This window comes from Muscardinus avellanarius, assembly GCF_963383645.1.
Source record: "Muscardinus avellanarius genome assembly, chromosome: 10".
NCBI classification, from domain to species: domain Eukaryota; kingdom Metazoa; phylum Chordata; class Mammalia; order Rodentia; family Gliridae; genus Muscardinus; species Muscardinus avellanarius.
The window spans coordinates 28,053,640-28,072,003 of record NC_137796.1 but is presented as its reverse complement, the minus strand read 5'-3'; the positions used below and the strand labels follow the sequence as shown (position 1 = coordinate 28,072,003).

The following is an 18,364-nucleotide window of genomic DNA, read 5'->3' as shown; positions in this document are numbered from 1 at the left end:
TCAGGTGGAGACGCTTAACCACTCGCCCACCCAGCCCACGTCCTGCAGCTCACCCGAGGGCTGCAGCTTCCTCCTGATAGAGCCAGGGCGGCTGCTGGTCCCGGAGCTGGGTGCCGAGTGGGCTCGCGTTGACGGGGTCTGGCAAGCTGGCTCCCACTGTGAGCAGGACAGGCAGGTGGGCTGGGGGCTGACTGCCCAGCCCCTCCTCCCACCCACCAGGCCTCCCTGCACTCCTCCCTGCATTCCTGAAACTACACTCCCGCCTTGCAAAGCCAGCGCACGGTTTAAGTGAGGTAATATATGTAAAAAGTAAACTAATTCCTACTGTACACCTCGCATGCGCTGGGCCTGAGACCTGCCCCTAACAACTGATGACCCCCACAACTACCTCTGAAGCCAAGAAGAGGTGCTGGGTTTGGGTCCAAGTTCTAGCTCTATCCCTTCCAAAAAGATGCCGTCCCCATGACCACCCCTCTGGGCTGTTTCCGACCTCCTCCTACCCTCCATGACCTGCAAGCTTGGCCCAGGGCCAGCCTGAGTCAGGCCCACAGTGACCCCTGTACCTCCAGGTGCTCCTGACTTGACCAGGACCCGAGCTCTGCGCGGCGGGTCCCAGGGCCCAGCTCCACAGAGCGCACCCTCTCAGCGAATTTGAGGGAGTAGAGCGTCTCGCTGGTGTTCCTCTCCACGGGGGACACCTAGAGGACACCAGAGCTCATGCCCCACCCATGCCGTCTGGCTGCTCCCACAGCCCGGGGGCCGGGGCAGCAAGGTCACTGGAGGGCGCTCCCAGGCCCTCTTGATTGGCCTGGGAGCCAGAGGGCAATCGACGTGGGAGAAAGACACAGAAGAGAGCCGTGGGGACACACAGGCACATGTATGGGGCCAGAGGAGGGCGCAAGTCACTGGAGCCACTGGAGATGAGGACTCCCCACACAGCCTAGAACCCTACACCTGCGGGCTGCCCACTCTGCTCCCAGGCCCTCACCTGCACCACCATAAGCGTCTTGCTATCGCCACTGAGCGAATCCTGCAGCAGGTAGGTGAGCTTGGAGTTGCGGAAGGGCACGTGGCCCTGGCGGGAGCGCAGAGCAGCAATGACATCCCCCAGGGCCGACAGTGACTTGTTGATGTGCTGTGCCTCGCGCAGGCGGCTGCCCTCAGCCCCCGACTTGCCCACGCGCTCTGAGCCAGCCAAGTCCACCAGGTTCAGCTTCCCTGCAGGGAGAGCATGGGCCGATCACGGCTGCCCCAGGAGGGCTGTGGGCCCCCCAGGCCCTGCCACCACCGCCCGCCTCACCTATGGTGCGGAGGCCGGTGCTGCAGTCCGTGCCGCGCACCGTGACGATGAGCAGGGCATGGGAGCGGGAGCTGTGCTCATTCAGGTTGGTGAACTCCGTGGTGCGGTTGGTGTGGCCAAACTCAAACACCTGGGGCAGGGAGAGGCAAGGGTTCAGAATGAGGCCCCCGGAGCTCCAGCCGCACGGCGCCCTCTGTGCCTTAGATGAGGAAACTGAGACTCAGAGGGGCCTGGGGCCTCACCCACAGTGGCACGCTTAGGATATGGCATTCCGGTTGGCATTCCAGTCCCATTCTATCCTCCATAGAAGCTCTGCGTGTGGTCAAGGGCCCCCAGAATCTTCCCAGAAGCCCCAGCCCCTCACCTTATTGATGTCGTCCACACTCTGCACCTGGAACTCGGTCAGCCCCGGCACATACAGCTGCCCACTGCCATCTGGGCACAGCCGGATCTCCAGCTTCTCCTGGGGCTCTCTCCCCAGCAGGTCCCTGCACAGGCAGGCAGGAAAGTTATGTCCTCCTCCCTCTCCTGGCCTCTGCTGGCCCCACAGTGGCCTCCCAGCCTGGAATGTTCCCCACCCATCACACCTCCAGGCCTCAGGCTGAGCCGCCTCTCAGGGCCTCCACTGGGTGGGCTGAGGGGCCTTCCCCGCTGGGACCAGCTGGCCCCCAGGCTGTCAGCATGTATTCCAGAGAAGGCCCCTTCACAGCCTCATTCAGAAGCTGGATGCCACCAGGAAGACCCCACTGCCCACCCCCGGAGGCTCCAGCCCTGCCCGGGCCCCTCACGCCCAGACACACCTGAGGACCTCGTTGTAGATCTCGGCTGCACTGACGGTGATGGTGTACTCCCAGTCAGACGCCTTCTCCTGCACCTCGGAGAAGAGCAGCTGCAGGGCGCGCTGGTTGATGCCCGGGTTCTCAGGGGTTCCCTGAGGGCAGAAGGAAAGACCCCAGTGTCCCTGGAGATGTGCACACAGTACCCTTGGCCCCTGACTCCTCGGCTACCCCTCACAGGAGGGGAGTCCCTGGCCCGAGCTCCCCTGCATGTGGGTCTGCCCCCTCAGAACGCCCTCCCCAGGCTGCTTCTCCATCTTTAAGCGTCACTGGGCCCTGAGACACAGAGCAGAGCAGTGGGGGAGGGCCAGGCTGCTGACACCAGGCATGCACCTGGCCCCGCTGGTCCACCTGGGAGGGGCAGCCGAGATGAGTGATTCCCTCTCACTGCCCACCGGGGGGCTCGTGGGTGCTGGGCAAGCCGGCCCTTCAAGAAGGAAATCTGGGGTCCCCACCTGGGCCAAGTCTGGCCCTCGCCCACCCCCATTCCTGCCGCAGGGGAGGTTTTCCTCTGCCCTGCTGTCCCTTGGCAGCCCCTAGGCTCCCCCAGGGTTCCTCACCTCAGATGCCCCTCTCTGCAGACTGCCTCCTGGCACCTGGGGCACCTGCTGACTTTGCTGTAAGGTCCCCCTTGTGCCTGGCTGGTGCCTGACACCCCTCAGGCCTCAACAGACATCGGGGAGGGTAGGTGCTCTGGGGGCACCTCCACACTCAGCAGCCCCCCAGATGCACCCCACCCTCCCTAGCCTGCCTGGCCTGCACCTACTAACCCATCTCCCCAGTCCCAGGCTGGGGGAGAGGGTCTCCATGGCAGGCTCCCAGAGCATCCTGATGCCTGCCTGGCAGAGCCTGCCCAGCCCTCTCGCTCCCTTTGCCTGGACACCAGGACATCTGCCCTCTTCCCTTCCTGGGGAGTTCCACAGTTCCCCAAGGAGCCAGGAAGTGCCAGGAAGGGCCCCCTCCCCAAGCCAGCTTTCTGTTTCTACCCACACTAGCTAGATTCTTCCTTGTCTCAGGGCTCCATTCCTTGGCTGTGGTGCCCACTCCCACCACACCCCATGGAGGAGGGCTGGCCACAGCAGGGAGATGAAACCCTGCCGTAGGAGCTGGGCTGCCCACTACAGCCATCACGTGGCTGGTGGCTCCCACTGCCCTGGACCTCCCTGAGGACTGACACCTGCCCATGATCCTAGCATCCTAGGCTCACTGCCAGGCAGCCAGACAGCAGGAGGAAGCTGAGTGAGGTGAACGCTCCAGCCTGAGACATGGCTGTGGCTGCCCTGGACTGGACCCCGTTGCCCCATCCCCTGGCCTCCAATTCTGCTGTGCCCACTGCAAGGCGCCCCTCGACAGGCCTACTGCCTCAGGGCTCCCGTGGATCATGCCAGCTCTGCTCCCAGTCAAGAGGATCAAATGGAGCAGAGTGCAAGGCACAGAAGCCCCGAAGCCGATGAGGAAGCCCAGCAGCAGCAACAACAAGGGGCCGCCCCATCCAGACCCTGCCCATCGCTGGGCACCCACCTCCATCGTGTACGTCTTGCCGGCCCCCGTCTGGCCATAGGCGAAGATACAGACATTGAAGCCGTCGATGCAGGAGGTGATCAAGGCCTGCACTTCCTGGAACACCTGGAAGGGGCAAGGCGTGGGGAGTGAGGGGCTTCAGGGACTGTGAGACCAGGGGCCCTGCCAGCTCCAAGGCCAGGCACTCTCCCTGTCTGCAGCCCACCAGCTCCCTGTGAGGCTACTGGGCTGTTTCAGGGGATCCTGGTGGGCAGCCTGGCTGCTGGAAGACAGGGCGGACTGTGCAGCCCACGCACACCGCCCTGACCCGGAGCCCTCCCCCGCCTCTCCTGCTCTCCAGGAAGACTTGGCCAATGAGGCAGAGGACTTGGGCCTGCCTGCCAGCGGACAGAGGATGGAGCAAAGACAGGGCATGCATGGGGAAAGGAGCGCGCAGGTGTGGCAGGCCAGCAGAGATGAGAGGAGCTTGGGGCCCCAGGTCACCGGGGTGGGGGTGTTGGGCCAGAGTCAGGGCTCTGCAAGTTTTGGTTTTGGGTTTTGGTGTGTGTTTTTAAATTTTTTTTTTTATTGGCGCACTGTATTTATACATCTTAATGGGATAAAAAAAAAAAAAAACTTGTGTAGACATACATGCACACATCGCCCAGTTAGCCCCTACCCGATCCCCACCCCGTTCCCTCCCCATCCCTCCTTCCCATGCTTGGCTTAGTGGTTGATATCTAATAATATAGCAATTTATCCAAAATTAACAATGATAATCTGACATAACAGATTCATTTGTCTGATATCAAGCCTTTGATGACTTAGAAATAACATTTCAATGTTTCTTTTTGCTTTCTTTCTTACTAGAGGATATATTTTTTTCTTTCTTTTTTTTTTTTTTTTTTTTCAGTGCTGGGGATGGAACCCAGGGCCTCGCCATGCTAGGCACATATGTCAGTGAGCGACATCCCACCCTCTTTTCTCTCCCCAAAGGAAGGTGAGAGGGACCCTGAAACCACCCTTCTTGGTCCTGTCCTCAGCTCCTCCTGCTCCCTCTCGGTGCACCCGTCCTTCCCTCTGTCCACAGATCTCTTCTTCCCTGTGGATGCCGGCCACCCCCATGGCCACACTCACATCCTGCTGTGAGGCCCATGGGGAGAAGACCTTGTCCAGCTCGAAGGAGACGGGCTTGCCCTTGTGCAGGAGGTGGATGATAGAGTCGTCGTCAGGGTCGAAGGTCACAGCATTGGCCGCCTCAGGCCCTTCCCCGTCCTCTTTGGTGACTGGCCGGACACGAGCAATTACCCGGATATTTCCTGTAGTGGTTGGGGATGGAGAAATGGGCCCAGGTTGAGTCAAGACCAGATGACTTCTGTCTGGTGCCCACGGTGGTGGCCCGGAGGCCCCGTTCTAAGGGCCCCGGGGACAGTGGCCCACAAGGCTGTTATTAGTCACTCACACTACAGCGCATTTTCTTCCTGAACAGACCTGTTGAGGCAGGAGTTTTACTTTGGGGGTGGGCAGCAAAGGTCGGCTATGGAGCTCGGGCACTGCAGTCTTGGTGACACTCTTTCTCTGTGGATGCAACTTCCTCATCTATCCAACGAGAAGCTCGGCCCATGAGCCAGGGGATTTGTTCTATCACTCTAAAAGGATGCCATGAAAGCCGCGATGGGGCTCAGGCACCAGAGGCGCATGTGGGGCCGGACAGTGGATGACTAGCACAGTCTAATGGGCATAGACAGAACTGTCACGGGGTGGGTTGACGGTGCAGTGGTCACACCCCCCTCTTGCCTCCTTCCCTTTGTGGGATCCCTGTGCTCCCAATAGGGAGAAGACACCCCCAGGGAGCACGCCCCGTTCTGTGCTCAAGGGAACCCCCAACACCGTCATCGGCCCAGCAGCTGGTAACGGGGCAGGGTTGGGGTTCTCTGGGTAATGAATGATCTTTTTCCTTCTAGGTAAGACAAGCATGGTGGCTGTGGGCACCGTGTGTGGGGGGCCATGGCAGAATCACAGGCACGGAACGGCACCTGGCAGAGCCGGCACTGCCCAGGGTCTGGTGCAGTGAATGGAGGAGCCTCCAGCAGCTTGACCTGGCCCAGGTAAGGACACATGGCCACTGGCATCCTCTGCCTAGTGCAGGGCGCAGCCTGGACCAGCCAGGCCTGGGGGTACGCTGGGGCTGTGGACTTGGACAGCGCACCACGCGGCTCTGAGGGAGCTCCTTAACCTCTGCCCGTGTTTCCTGGTCTACACATAGGGGGCTATGCTGGCTCCAAGGACAAGGCACAGCTCCAAGGGTGACGGTGAGCTCATCAGAGAGCCCGCGGCGCCCACCCGCCCGCGGTCACCTTTCAGCCGCACCAACTCGTTGTGGCACTTCTTGCGCAGCTGCAGCTCCCGGCGGTACTTGCGCAGCAGCTCCTGGTTGCTGCTGTTGACCTCCTCGATGGCCTGGCCGATCTGAGGACACGCATAGCCTTGGTGGGTCTGTTGCTTCAGCCTCATCCCGCCCAGCAGTGTCACCTTCCGCCCCGAGCACTTGACTTGTGCTCCTGCCTGTCAGGTTTTCCTAGCCCCTCTGGGAAGGTGCTGCCAGCATCCCCATGTTATACATGAAGAAACTAAGCCCCGAGAGGCTAAGCCAAGGGCTCAAGGTTCTCCTGAGAATGAGCAAAGAGCCAGAGTCTGCCTTTGCTCTGCAGTGCTGGCAATGCAATTCTGCTGGATTCAAATTCCAGCTCTACCCCTCCGTAGCAGGGGGACCTGAGACAACCGGCTTGATATCTTTGAGCCTCAACTTTCTCATCTCTAAAATGGGCACAATGGGTCTAGCTCAAGAATCTAGAGGAGAGGACAGGTAGTGATCTCTGATCTCCATGTTACATGCTGAAGGGAGAAGAAGCAAGATGCAAAACCACGGGCAGTCTGTCCCCCTTTGTTGGGTAAGAGGGAAGTGTATATATATATTTGTCTGCATACATCAGTAGGCTTAATGGTGCTCAGAACACAGAACACTCTGAGGAAAATATGAAGAGAGAGGGAGCCCTTGGGGGCTGGAGGGATTGACTTTCACCATGTCCATTGGTTACTGACATTATTATTATTATTATTATTATTATTATTTTAATTTTTTTTTGCGGCAATGGGATTAAACCCAGGGGCACTTTACCTCCAAGCTACACCTCCAGACCTATTTTTTATTCTTTATTTCAAAACAGGGTCTTACTAAGTTGTGGAGGGCCTCACTAGCTGAGGCTAGTTCATAATTCTCCTGTCTCAGCCTCCCCAAGTACTGGGATTACAAGTGTGCACCACCACACCCGGCTCTGATGTCATTTTTTAAAGAACTATTTTCTATTCTACAAATATATTAGTCTCTGAAAGAGCTGTCATACAAACTTGAGGAGCCATAGGCTCAGCATGTAAGAGGCACGTAAGAGACTGTTTATTTTCATACTGTATGATTACAGCTTTTAAAAAACTAGGAACTCAGCTAAGTGTGGTGGTACATGCCTGTAATTCTATACTTGGGAGGCTAAGACAGGAGGATTGCAGGTTCCAGGCCAGCCTCAGCAATTTAGAACTTGTTTCAAAATAAAAAGGCCTAGGGAGCTAGGTATATGGCGCATAATCTTAGTACTTGGGAGGCTGAGATAGGAGTATAGCAGGTTCAAGAACGGCCTCAGCAAGTAGAGAGACTCTCGTCAACCTAGCAAGACCCTGTTTCAAAATAAAAAAAGAAAATAGGGCTGGGGGTGTAGCTCAGAGGTTGAATGCCCCTGGATTCAATCCCTAGCACCACCAAAAAAAAAAAAAAAAAAAAGGAGGGCTAGGGTAGAACACCCCTGGGTTCAATCCCCAGTGCCAAGAGAAAAAAAAAAAAAAACTAGGAATTGAGATGTAACTCTGTCTAGACAGCTTGTCTAACATGCATGAGGCTCTGATATGACCACCAGCACCATAGCACCATGCACACACACACACAAAAACTAGATAAAGCAGACATAGAATATGTGTAGTACATTTGGGATAGTATGCAACATATTTGATTTAAAGAATCAGAAGCCAGGTATGGCACTCATGCCTATATTCACAATAGTTGGGGGGTTGAGACAGAAGGATTGCAGGTTCGAGGCAAGCCTCAGCAACTAGCAAGACCTTCAGTAACGTAAGAGAACCTGTTTCAAAATATAAAGGCCTGGGGGTGTAGTTTGGAGGTAGAATGCCCCTGGATTCAATCCTCAGTATAACAAAACAAAACAAAACAAAAACAGAATCACAGAAAGACAATCACCCAAATACCTGCCCAACCACTCCATTTTCAAACTGTGAGGGGGGGCCTCCTGCCTGGGGGCTGAGTTTTGGAAGGGAGCCAGAGTGGAAGTAGCATCTGCCCCAGAGTTCCAGGCCTCGCCCCAGCCCTGCTGCCGGCTCACCTCGGCCTTGACGCTCCTCAGGGCCTCCTGTAGCAGCAGAGGGAAGCCACGCACCTGCCTCTTGAGCCCGTTGTAGTCGTTGGTGAGGGTCCGCAGCGCTGGCTGCAGTGTCAGCAGGTTGGTGCGGACACCTGTGGGACACAAGAGGTGTGAAGTGGATAGGGTGTGAAGCTGCCCAGGTGAGGGGTGGGCAGGGCGTGTGGCCGCCCAGGTGAGGGGTGGGCAGGGCGTGAGGCCGCCCGGGTGAGGGGTGGGCAGGGCGTGTGGCCACCCGGGTGAGGGGTGGGCAGGGTGTGAGGCCGCCTGGGTGAGGCATGGGCAGGGTGTGAAGCCACCCAGGTGAAGGGTGGGCAGGGTGTAAAGCCACCCAGGTGCATCATGGGCAGGGTGTAAAGCACCCCGGTGAGGGGTGGTCAGGGTGTGAAGCTGCCCAGGTGAGGGGTAGGCAGGGTGTGAAGCTGCCCAGGTGCATCATGGGCAGGGTGTGAAGCACCCTGATGAGGGGTAGGCAGGGTGTGAAGCTGCCCAGGTGCATGGTGGACAGGGTGTGAAGCCCCCCAGGTGCAGCATAGGCAGGGCGTGAAGCCACCCCGGTGAGGGGTGGGCAGGGTGTGAGGCCACCCAGGTGAAGGGTGGTCACGGTATGAAGCTGCCCAGGTGCATCGTGGGCAGGGTGTGAGGCCGCCCAGGTGAGAGGTGGGCAGGGTGTAAAGCCACCCCGGTGAGAAGTGGGCAGGGCGTGAAGCCACCCAGGTGAAGGGTGGGCAGGGTGTAAAGCCGCCAGGTGCATTGTGGGCAGGGTGTGAAGCCGCCCAGGTGCGGGGTGGGCAGGGTGTAAAGCCGCCCAGGTGCATCGTGGGCAGGGTGTGAAGCCGCCCAGGTGCGGGGTGAGCAGGGTGTGAAGCCACCCAGGTGAGGGGTGGGCAGGGTGTGAAGCCGCCCAGGTGAGGGGTGGGCAGGGTGTGAAGCCGCCCAGGTGCATCATGGGCAGGGCGTGAAGCCGCCCAGGTGTGGCGTGGGCATACCCCAGCTGGCATGCTCACCTGCCAGGTTCTCATGCACGGCCTTCATCTCCACCTGGGCTCTGGCGAAGGCCTCCTCGATGGCCCGGTTCTTGTCCTCCTCCAGGGACTGCATCTCTTCCAGCATCTGCCCGTGTGCCCGCTCCAGCTCTGACTCGTACATGGCAATCTGGTGGCCAGGCCAAGAGAAGGCACAGCGGCACAGGAGAGGGCCGGGTATCAGGAAAGAAGCCCTGCTCCCATTCCACAAGCAGCAGACACGTGAGCAGAGGGGTAGGATGACCTCTTCCCCTCACGCAGGGCTGTAAGCTCCGTGCAGCTACCACCTCCCTGTATCAGTTCTAGCACCAGTCCAGTCCAGCACCTACAGGTGCATAAGCCACGTGCTCGCAGGGATGGGAAGAGTGTCTGCTAGGACTGGAGCAAATAGCACTCTGTGATCGTTTGCCTAAGTCCCCGCTGTGAAGAGGGTCTGTGACCAGATCACGTCACAGATGAGGAAAAGGAGGCTTGGGCAAAACTTGCACCCAGCCAGGGACTGGCCCCCAGGTCTGTGGGGTTCCCAAAGGCTCAGCCTCTACACTGTGCCTGCGTGCACCCTCCCTGGCCTGCACACCTGCGCCCGGAGCTGTGCCGTCAGCTGATGTGAGCTCTGCAGCTGCTGCTCCATCTCTTTCAGCACCTGCCGCTGCATGGCCACCTGCTCCTGCAGGTGCTGGTTCCGGGCCTGGGACTCGGTGAGGGCCTGCTTGGTCTTGGACGATTCTACCTCCACTGTCTTGATGACGTACTGCAAGGGGAGGGAAGGACAGGCCCATGGAGGTGGAGCACAGCTGGCCATGGCCGAGGAGTCCCAGGAACATCCCTCTAAGAGCCCCCGGGGGAAAATGCCAGGAGCTGCAAGGTCCTGGCTTTGCAGACTGCTGCAAATCCAGCCTCCTGGAATCTTCTCATCTTAATGAAGCCTACAGTGAGCCTGGCTGCAGCGTAGCATCGGCTCAGAAGACAAGAAGCTGCAGAAGCTACGCACCTCTGGGACTGGCACACGGCAGGCACCTACGCTGGGCCTGGCCCCGGCTGCCTGGCTGGTGGCTCACCTTGACTGGTGGGGACTGGGCCCGCAGGCTGGCGATGGTCTCATGACTGTCGCGCAGGCGCCTGCTGAGCCGCTCCTCCTCCTGTGCCTTCTCGGCCAGGCAGTCCTTGAGCCGCAGCTCCACCTCGGCCAGCCGGTCGGTCTTCTGTTGCACCTCCAGGTTCAGCTCCGACAGCATACCTTTGTTCTCCGCCACCTCCAGCTGCAGCTGGGACAGCTTGTCACGGAGCTGGGTGCTCTCCTGCAGGCGAGGGAGGCACTGTGAGGAGCTGGGATCACTACAGGTAGCGGAGCCCTGGCCCGGGAGGGGCCGCTGGCTCTCACCTGGCTGTGCTCGCACCCCAGGCAGGGAGCCGTCGTCGGCTGGGCCCGCAGCTCCTGCAGCTCGGCCTCACAGCGCCGCAGCTCCTGCCTCAGTCGCTCATTCTCCACCATCAGCCGGTCCCGGTGCTTCTCCAAGTCGGTGCCTCCCTGCAGAGAGCCAGGGCCCAGGGGGGACATGTGGCGAGGCAGGCGGGGAGAGCAAGAGGGGCAGGCCGAGGGCGTGCAGGGCAGAGGCCAGGAGAAAGACAAGGATAGAGAAAAGGAAGAAAAGCAAGGCGATCAGGAGAAGGAAGAGAGCAGGAGCCCAGAGAAAAGTCAGGAGAGTGGAGAAGTCAGCCCAGGGAGAGGCTGGAGCACCACGTCCCCGCACCCCCACCCCCGCCTTCTATTTTCCTGAGTGTGAATGTAACAAGAAGTCACATTTATGCACAGAGTTCACACCCCGTTTTACGTCAACCAGCCCTCGGGAGCCACTCGATCTCCGAGGATACCAGTGGTGGCTACAAGCCTGCCTTTGAGACAGGCTCGGAGGACCGGGCCGCACCCCTGAGGAGGGACAGCCGCCCCAGGACGCCTGGGGAGCCTCACCAGCTCGGATCGCAGTCGGCTCACTTCCTGGGCCTGGCTGATGAGCTTCTCCTTCAGATTCTCCACCTGCCGGCACAAAGCCAGGGGCAGGCTGAGCCTGGGTCCCTGCCTCCGCCCAGGCCCAAGCCTCTTTACCCACATGTGCCAGGGATGACCATGACGGCAGAGGGGGCTTCCCCAGCCCCTCCTACGCACGGCCCCATGTGTGCCTAGGACTCCAGTGAGAGGAAGCTGGCTTGACAGCCTTCGCCACTCTCCGCTGCTGCAAAACGGGGCCACCCCAGCCCCTTGGGGAAGTCTGGGGAGAATGTGGCCAGGCCCACCCTAGGGTGGCTCACCAGCACAGACCCTTTCTGAGGCTTTGGACCTGCCTTCCTATGTGCAATTTTATATTCTCTTTCTTTAAAAAAACAAAAAAGGCCCCCAAATTGTATCAGCTTTAGGCCCTGCAAACTCTGGATCCATCCCTTGCCCAGTGCTCAGAATGTGCCACTGGTAGGGTGGTAGGGTGACCTCTGAAGCCAGGTGTGCCCGCAGCCAGAGCCCGTGTGGGATCTGTATCCACTCCGCTCCCAGTGTGCCCTGCAGGTAAGCTGTGGCTGGCCAAGGCTGGGGGAGAAGGGAGAGTCTGCCCCCTACAAGCAAGGGTGCCTGAGGTGGGCAAGCCAGATCAGTACCCCTTCCCTGGGCTGTCCTCAGCTGGCCGTCTTGCCATAGCCCCACACCCTGAACCCTGCACAGCCCACCAGGAGCTGCTTCTCGGGAAATGATGCAGGTGGCAAAGGCCCAGCACCAGCGTCCCCCACAGGACACATGGTGGTGGCTGTGTCCCGCCTTGGCAAAGGCAGAGTCAGACTTGCCAGCCGCGAAGGTGCTGGGCTCTGGTTACTAAATGACAGGTGACAATGTCCTCAGCTTACAGGGCCAGCCGGGATGGAGAGCCAGCCGAGGAGGCGGCCACCATGGGCTCCCCACAAGCTTTGGCCAGGCAGGAACACGGCCAAGCAGGCCAGGTGGTATTTGGGGGCCTGTGTGTAGAATCTCCCCACTGTATATGGCTGAAACATCATCAAATAAGTCCATGGGCAGTGCCTGGCCTTGAGCTGTCACCTGTGCTGGGGACAGTCGGGCCACTGCTGCTCTGCGTGGTCAGGGAGGGGGTGGGACACGATCTTCCCACCTCCGTGAAAGGACCACGACATGGGCGGGGCTTGCTGGCGCTGGTAAAGGGCATTCCAAGACAAGCCCAGCAGAGGGGCCAGGACTCCTGGTGGACCAGCAGGTGTCTGCCACCGCCGCCAGCTTGTGGCTTCCTAGCCACGCAGGCCCGTGGGCCCAGCCAGGAGGTGGAGCTCATGCCGCCTCTGCCCACCACCAGCGCCCCCTTTCTGGGGCTGAGCCCGGGGTGAGGGGGCTCAGGTCCTCTGGCCTCAGAAGGGAGTGAGGGGCAGGACACATGAGGTGGCTTTTCAGTCCTTAGTCATAAAATTGGGAATAACCTAAATACCCACCATTGGGGGAGCGGTTAGGTCAATTACAGTGCGCACAGGTGTCTACCACAGAGACAGTTACGTGGTCGTTATAATTATGTTCATCGGGAGTTTTACAGGCGGAGTCTGAGGAGTTTCAAGTGCTGCTTCTCAGCTGCACCCCCTGCTCTTCTGCCTGAGACGAGCCAGAGAGGACTTGGTGTCTGACGTCTCTGACCAAAGGAGCCTTTGACAGCCCTCTTCAACTCCCCTTTCCCTCCCCCACACTCCCACCAACTTAAGTCAAAGAAAAATCCAGGGGGCAGGGGTGGGGGAATTGTGTACAATTCAGAAAACAGAGGGTAGAGCGCTCTGGGTTATATAAATATAGCTGACAAATTCCATATGCTTTTCAGTAATGTCTAGGTGTCAAAGAAAATGTGTTTCTCTTGTACTCCCCTCAACCTGAAATAGGGGGGGTCTAGTTCCCACTTGTGAAAAGGTCGGGCACCCCCTTTTCTCTCCAGAAGGCCTGCCGCCTCAGCCCAGGGCGAGGTGTGTCTGACCTCGACTCTCTCCAACGCTGGCACCCGGACCCCGATGCAGGTTTTCCAGGGTTTTCTGGGTGTGATGGCCCCACCCCTCTGCCACCTGCCTGCATCCCGGGCTCCTGTCCCCTTCTTGTGTCACAATGGGGGCCCGGGTGTTCCTGGCTCCTGTGGAATCAGCAAGGGGCACCCAGGAGGAGGTGGCTGCCACGGGCAGGCTTGCCTGATGGAGAGAGGGGCACCTGGCCACGGTGGTCAGGGCTCCATCAGGCACAAATGGCTAAACTGTACGATGACCCCTGACTCCATTTGGGGCTGGGCAGTAAGAACGCACTGCCCAGGAGAGAGAGACCCTTGCCCTCTACCAGGAGGGATGTGCTTCAGGTGGGCTGGGGGACAATGCCAGTTTTTTCCCGGCCCCAAAGGCAGAGCAGGCAAGTCTTGCAGAGTTAGGGAGGACAGGCCAAAAAGAAGTCCGAAACAAGTGAAGCACCCAAAAAGGGGACAGGAGATGGGGCCTAGGCAGTGAGCGCAGATCAGGGCCTTCTAAGGGAAACCCCACCGGCGCCTGGGCCTTCCCACACACCACAGCCTGCTCTGAGCCGGCAATGGCCCATGGCATCTGCAAGTCTAAGAGGGGAGGGTCACGCCAGCACACAGTAGATGCTTAATAAATGCTCAAAACTACAACAAAGAGGCAGTGTGCACACTCCTGAGCCAAAGCCAAGACACAGGAGAAAGCAGCCTCAGACCAGGCTGCAGAGACGGCCCCAGGCTAGCAGGGAGGTCAACCCAGAGCGGAGGAGGGGCCAGCCAGGGATTGGGTAACAGCCTGCCGGGGGCCCAAGCTCCTCGCCAGCTGGGGAAACTGAGTTGCAGTGGAGGAGTCAAGGGAGTCAGGCCTTCCGCTGACCTGACAGCAACCTGCATATGCACACATCCTGGCGGAGCTGGCTCAGCGGAGGGGCGGGCCCACAGCCACCGCTCACGTCTGTTCTCTCAGCAGTCTGCTCTGCGGCCTCTTAATGTGGACAACCTGCTGATTATCTTCCTGCATCCCGCCTCACCTGGGCCCTTCCAGGTGGAGCACCCCCACACAGCCACCCACCCCTCCTGCCACCACACACTCCCGTCCCCGGAGGCTGGATCCTGCCCACGTGACCTGGCTGGTCCAGGTCTACACAGCTGTCTCTACTGCCAAGTATTCACAACTGAGCGACACGGATTCTCAAGCCACGCTACCCAGGTTCCAATCCAGACCTCACCTTGCCCTCCAGTGATCTTGGACACATCTCTAAACTTCTGGGTGCCTTTGGCGCCTCATCTGTGTTATGAGGAAACCTCAGCAAAGTGTCTTGAACATTAAACAAGATAATATGCAGGAACCAGTTACAATAGAGTCCAGAACTTATTACTACAAGCTGAATAATGTAATGTTCTATTATTCTATTACTCACCTGAATGCTTGGGACCAGGAGAGAGAGAGAGAGAGAGAGAGAGAGAGAGAGAGAGAGAGAGAGAGAGAAAGAGTGTGTGTGTGTTGCAGATTTATTTGTAGTTTGGAATATTTGCATATACATAAAATAATCCTGGGGATAGTACCCAAGTCTAAACACAGATTTCCTTTAGGTTTCATATACACATAGCCTAAAGGTAATTTTGCACAATTTTTTAATAATTTTGAGTATGAAATAAAGTTTGCATACACTAAGCCAACAGACCCGTGGCATCCCGTTGACACTCAAAGTTTGGGATTTAGGATCTTTGTGTTTTGTTTTGGTTTTTTTTTTTTTTTTTTTTTTTTTTTTGCTTGTTTGTTTTGCAGTACTGGGAATTGAACCCAGGGGCATTCTACCTCCAAGCTACAAACCCAGCCCAGTTTTTTATTCTTTATTTTGAATCATGGTCTTACTAAGTTGCAGAGGGCCTCATGAAGTAGCTGAGGCTGGCCACAACCTGTGATCCTCCTGTCTCAGCCTCCCAAGTACTGAGATTACAATCATGTGCCACCACGCCTGGTCCAACGTTCAAATGTTTGCCAATCTGAGAAGTCAAACTGAGGAGTCTCCTTTTCATCAAAGCAGTGGAGACATAAAGACAATGGAAGGAAATAGCCCAGAAATAAGTCCTTTTACATATGTTCAAATTTTATTTTTTGTGGTACTAGGAAGTGAACCCAGGGGCATTCTATCTCTGAGCTACACCCCCAGTCCTATTATTTTTATTTTAAACAGGGTCTTGCTATTTGCTCAGACTGTCCTTGAACCTTCAATCCTCCAGTTTCAACCTCCCAAGTACTGGGATTACAAGCGTGCACCACCACGCCTGGCACATATGTTCAAATGATTGTTGACAAGGGAACTAAGACCGTGCAATTAGAAAATGATAGTGTTTTCAACAAATGGTGCTGGGAAATGATATCCCCGTGCAAAAGAATAAAGTTAGACTCTTATACCATAGACAAAAATTAACATGAATCAAAGACCCAAACATAGCATAACTATAAAACTCTTAGGAAAAAAAAGAGGGGAAAATTTCATGACACTGAATTTGGCAATGATTTCTTAGCTATGGTCCCAAAAGCACAAGCAGTAAGAGAAATAATAAGTTGGGCTTTATAAAAATCAGAAACTCTTGAGCCTGGCGTGATGGCACCCGCTTCATGGCCAGCCTTAGCTAGTTAGTGAGGCCACTTGCAAATCAGTTAGAATCTGCTTCAAAATAAAGAATAAAAAATAGGGCTGGGGGTATTGCTCTTGCGTGGAGGTAGAATGTCCCTGGGTTCCATCCTCATTACCAAGAAAGAAAAAAAAAAAAACCTCTTGTATAGCAAAGGATGCTGGCACAGTGAAAGGACAATCCATGGGATGGGAGAAAAACATGGACACCATATGCCTGCTAACGGATTAAAATCCAGAATACATAAAGAACTCCTACAACTCACCGAGAAAAATAACCTGATTAAAAAACGAGCAAAGAGCCAGGCACAATGGTGCACGTTTATAATCCCAGCATTTGGGAGGCTGAGACAGGAGGATTGCAATTTGTGGACAGTCTTTGCAACTCAATGGGACCCTGTTTCAAAATAAAGAATAAAAACTAGGGCTGGGAGTGTAACTCGGAGGTAGAATGCCCCTGGGTTACAACCTCAGTACTGAAAAAAGAAAAAAAAGATGAGCAAAGAATTTGGGTAGATTTTTCCAAAGAAGATATACAACTGGCCAGAAGTACATGAAAAGACGCTCAACATCACTCATCATTAGGGATATACACCAAACCATGATTAGACACCACTTCATACCCCTAAGATAGCCACCATAAAACAAGAGTTGGGGAGGATGTGGAGAAACTGAAACCCTTGAGCATGGCTAGTAGAAATGTAAAATAGTGCAGCTGCTCTGGAAAACAGTATGGTCGTTCCTCAAAAAGTTAAAAAACTGAATTATCAAGCTGGGTGGAGTGGAGCACGCTTGTAATCCCAGTACTTGTGAGGCTGAGACAGGAGGATCACAGGTTCAAGGACATCTTCAACAAGTAGTGAGACTCATCAACCTACTGAGACCCTGTTTCAAAATAAGAAATAAAACAGGACTGAGGGTGTAGTTCAGGGGTACAATGCCTCTGTGTTCAATCCCCAAAGAAGAATTGAAAACAGGGACTTGAAGGAATGCTTGTACACTCAAATTCATAGCAACATTATTCATAATAGCCAAAAAGTAAAGCAACCCGCTGATAAACTGATGGATAAACAAACACAAAGGGTGATATATACATACACCAGAACATTCTTTAACCTTTAAAAGAAGAACATTCTTTTTGTGTGTGTGGTACTGGGGGTGGAACCCAGGGGCTTTCTACCTCCGGGCTACACTCCCAGACCTATTTTATATTTTATTTGGAAACAGGGTCTCACTAAGTTGCTGAAAGCCTCACTAAGTAGCTGAGGCTGGCTTTGAACCTGTGCGATCCTCCTGTCTCAGCCTCCCAAGCGTGGGGATTACAAGCGTGCGCCACCACGCCCGGCTAAAAGAAGGACATTCTGACATGTGCTACAACAGAATAAACCTCAAGGACATTATGCTAAGTGGAATAAGCCGGTTGCAGAAAGACAAATGTTCTTCTGACTCCACTTACACGAGGTACCTAAGGTACTTGAATTCACAGACAGATAGTACAGTGATGGCAGTGGTTGCCTAGCAATGTGAATGTTCTTAGCACCACCAAACTTTACTCCTAAAAATAGTGAAGATGGTGAATTTTATGTGTAGTGTATTGTGATTTTTGAAAAAGATTTATTTATGTATTCGTGTACTTATTTATTTATTTATTTATTCTTGGTGGTACTTGGGATGGAACCCAGGGGCCTTCTACCTCCGGGCTATATTCCCAGACCTATTTTATATTTTATTTGGAAACAGGGTCTCGCTAAGTTGCTGAGCCTCACTAAGTAGCTGAGGCTGGCTTCGAACCTGCATGATCCTCCTGTCTCAGCCTCCCAAGCGTGGGGATTACAAGTGTGTGCCACCATGCCCGGCTTTTGAAAAATACTTAAAAATGATTATAAGCCGGACGTGGTAGTGCATGCTTGTAATTTCAGCATTTGGGAGACTGAGACAGGAGGATCGCGGTTCGTAGACAGCCTCGGCTACTTAGTGAGGCCCTTTGCAACTCAGTGAGCCCCTGTTTCAAAATAAAGAATAAAAAAAAATAGGGGTGGGGGTGTAGCTTGGAGGTAAATGCCCCTGGGTTCCATCCCCAGTACCACAAAAAAATTAATAATTATAAAATAAAAGCAGGCCAAACAAACAAGACATACTTGAGGACCAGCTCTACTTTTCCAGCCTGTGGCCTCTGAGGACAGTGGGCAGGGCTCTGCCTGGGGGCGCAGGGGGTGGTCCGTGGTGGGGAACAGCTGGGCAGCAGCAAATACTGGGGGGAACCTTAGGGACCTGGGCCAGGGCTCTAGGGACATCCACAAGAGGACAGGGGCACTCACGCCACTAGGCCTGGGGCTATTGTTGCTGACATGGATGAGGGCCAGCGGGACCAGCCACAACCTCACTCGGTTCCTAGACCAGGACCAGGACCAGGACCAGGACCTCTGTGGCCGGGGTCAGCTGGTGCCTAAGGACTGCAGCCCCCAGCCCCAGTGCTCCCAATAAACAGGACCCTCTCCTGTGACGCTTTAGCAATCAGAAGGCACACAGGTCCCATAAAACCATCACCCCACTTCCCA

The 18,364-nt window shown here is 55.8% G+C and overlaps 1 protein-coding gene across 1 annotated transcript in view; it reads right to left on the bottom strand.

Annotated features, from left to right (window-relative positions):
* The window catches only part of KIFC3 (kinesin family member C3), a gene marked incomplete at both ends in the record, with an annotated part of 32,283 nt that continues 13,919 nt past the window's right edge, over window positions 1-18,364 (bottom strand). The window contains 15 exons of the mRNA XM_080703515.1: window positions 1-156; window positions 564-698; window positions 989-1,218; window positions 1,301-1,430; window positions 1,665-1,788; window positions 2,101-2,231; window positions 3,658-3,762; window positions 4,774-4,955; window positions 5,994-6,105; window positions 8,082-8,212; window positions 9,125-9,272; window positions 9,720-9,893; window positions 10,201-10,440; window positions 10,524-10,670; window positions 11,112-11,177. Coding sequence (XP_080559641.1) covers window positions 1-156; window positions 564-698; window positions 989-1,218; window positions 1,301-1,430; window positions 1,665-1,788; window positions 2,101-2,231; window positions 3,658-3,762; window positions 4,774-4,955; window positions 5,994-6,105; window positions 8,082-8,212; window positions 9,125-9,272; window positions 9,720-9,893; window positions 10,201-10,440; window positions 10,524-10,670; window positions 11,112-11,177 — 2,211 coding nt within the window. The remainder of the gene's footprint in view (window positions 157-563; window positions 699-988; window positions 1,219-1,300; window positions 1,431-1,664; window positions 1,789-2,100; window positions 2,232-3,657; window positions 3,763-4,773; window positions 4,956-5,993; window positions 6,106-8,081; window positions 8,213-9,124; window positions 9,273-9,719; window positions 9,894-10,200; window positions 10,441-10,523; window positions 10,671-11,111; window positions 11,178-18,364) is intronic.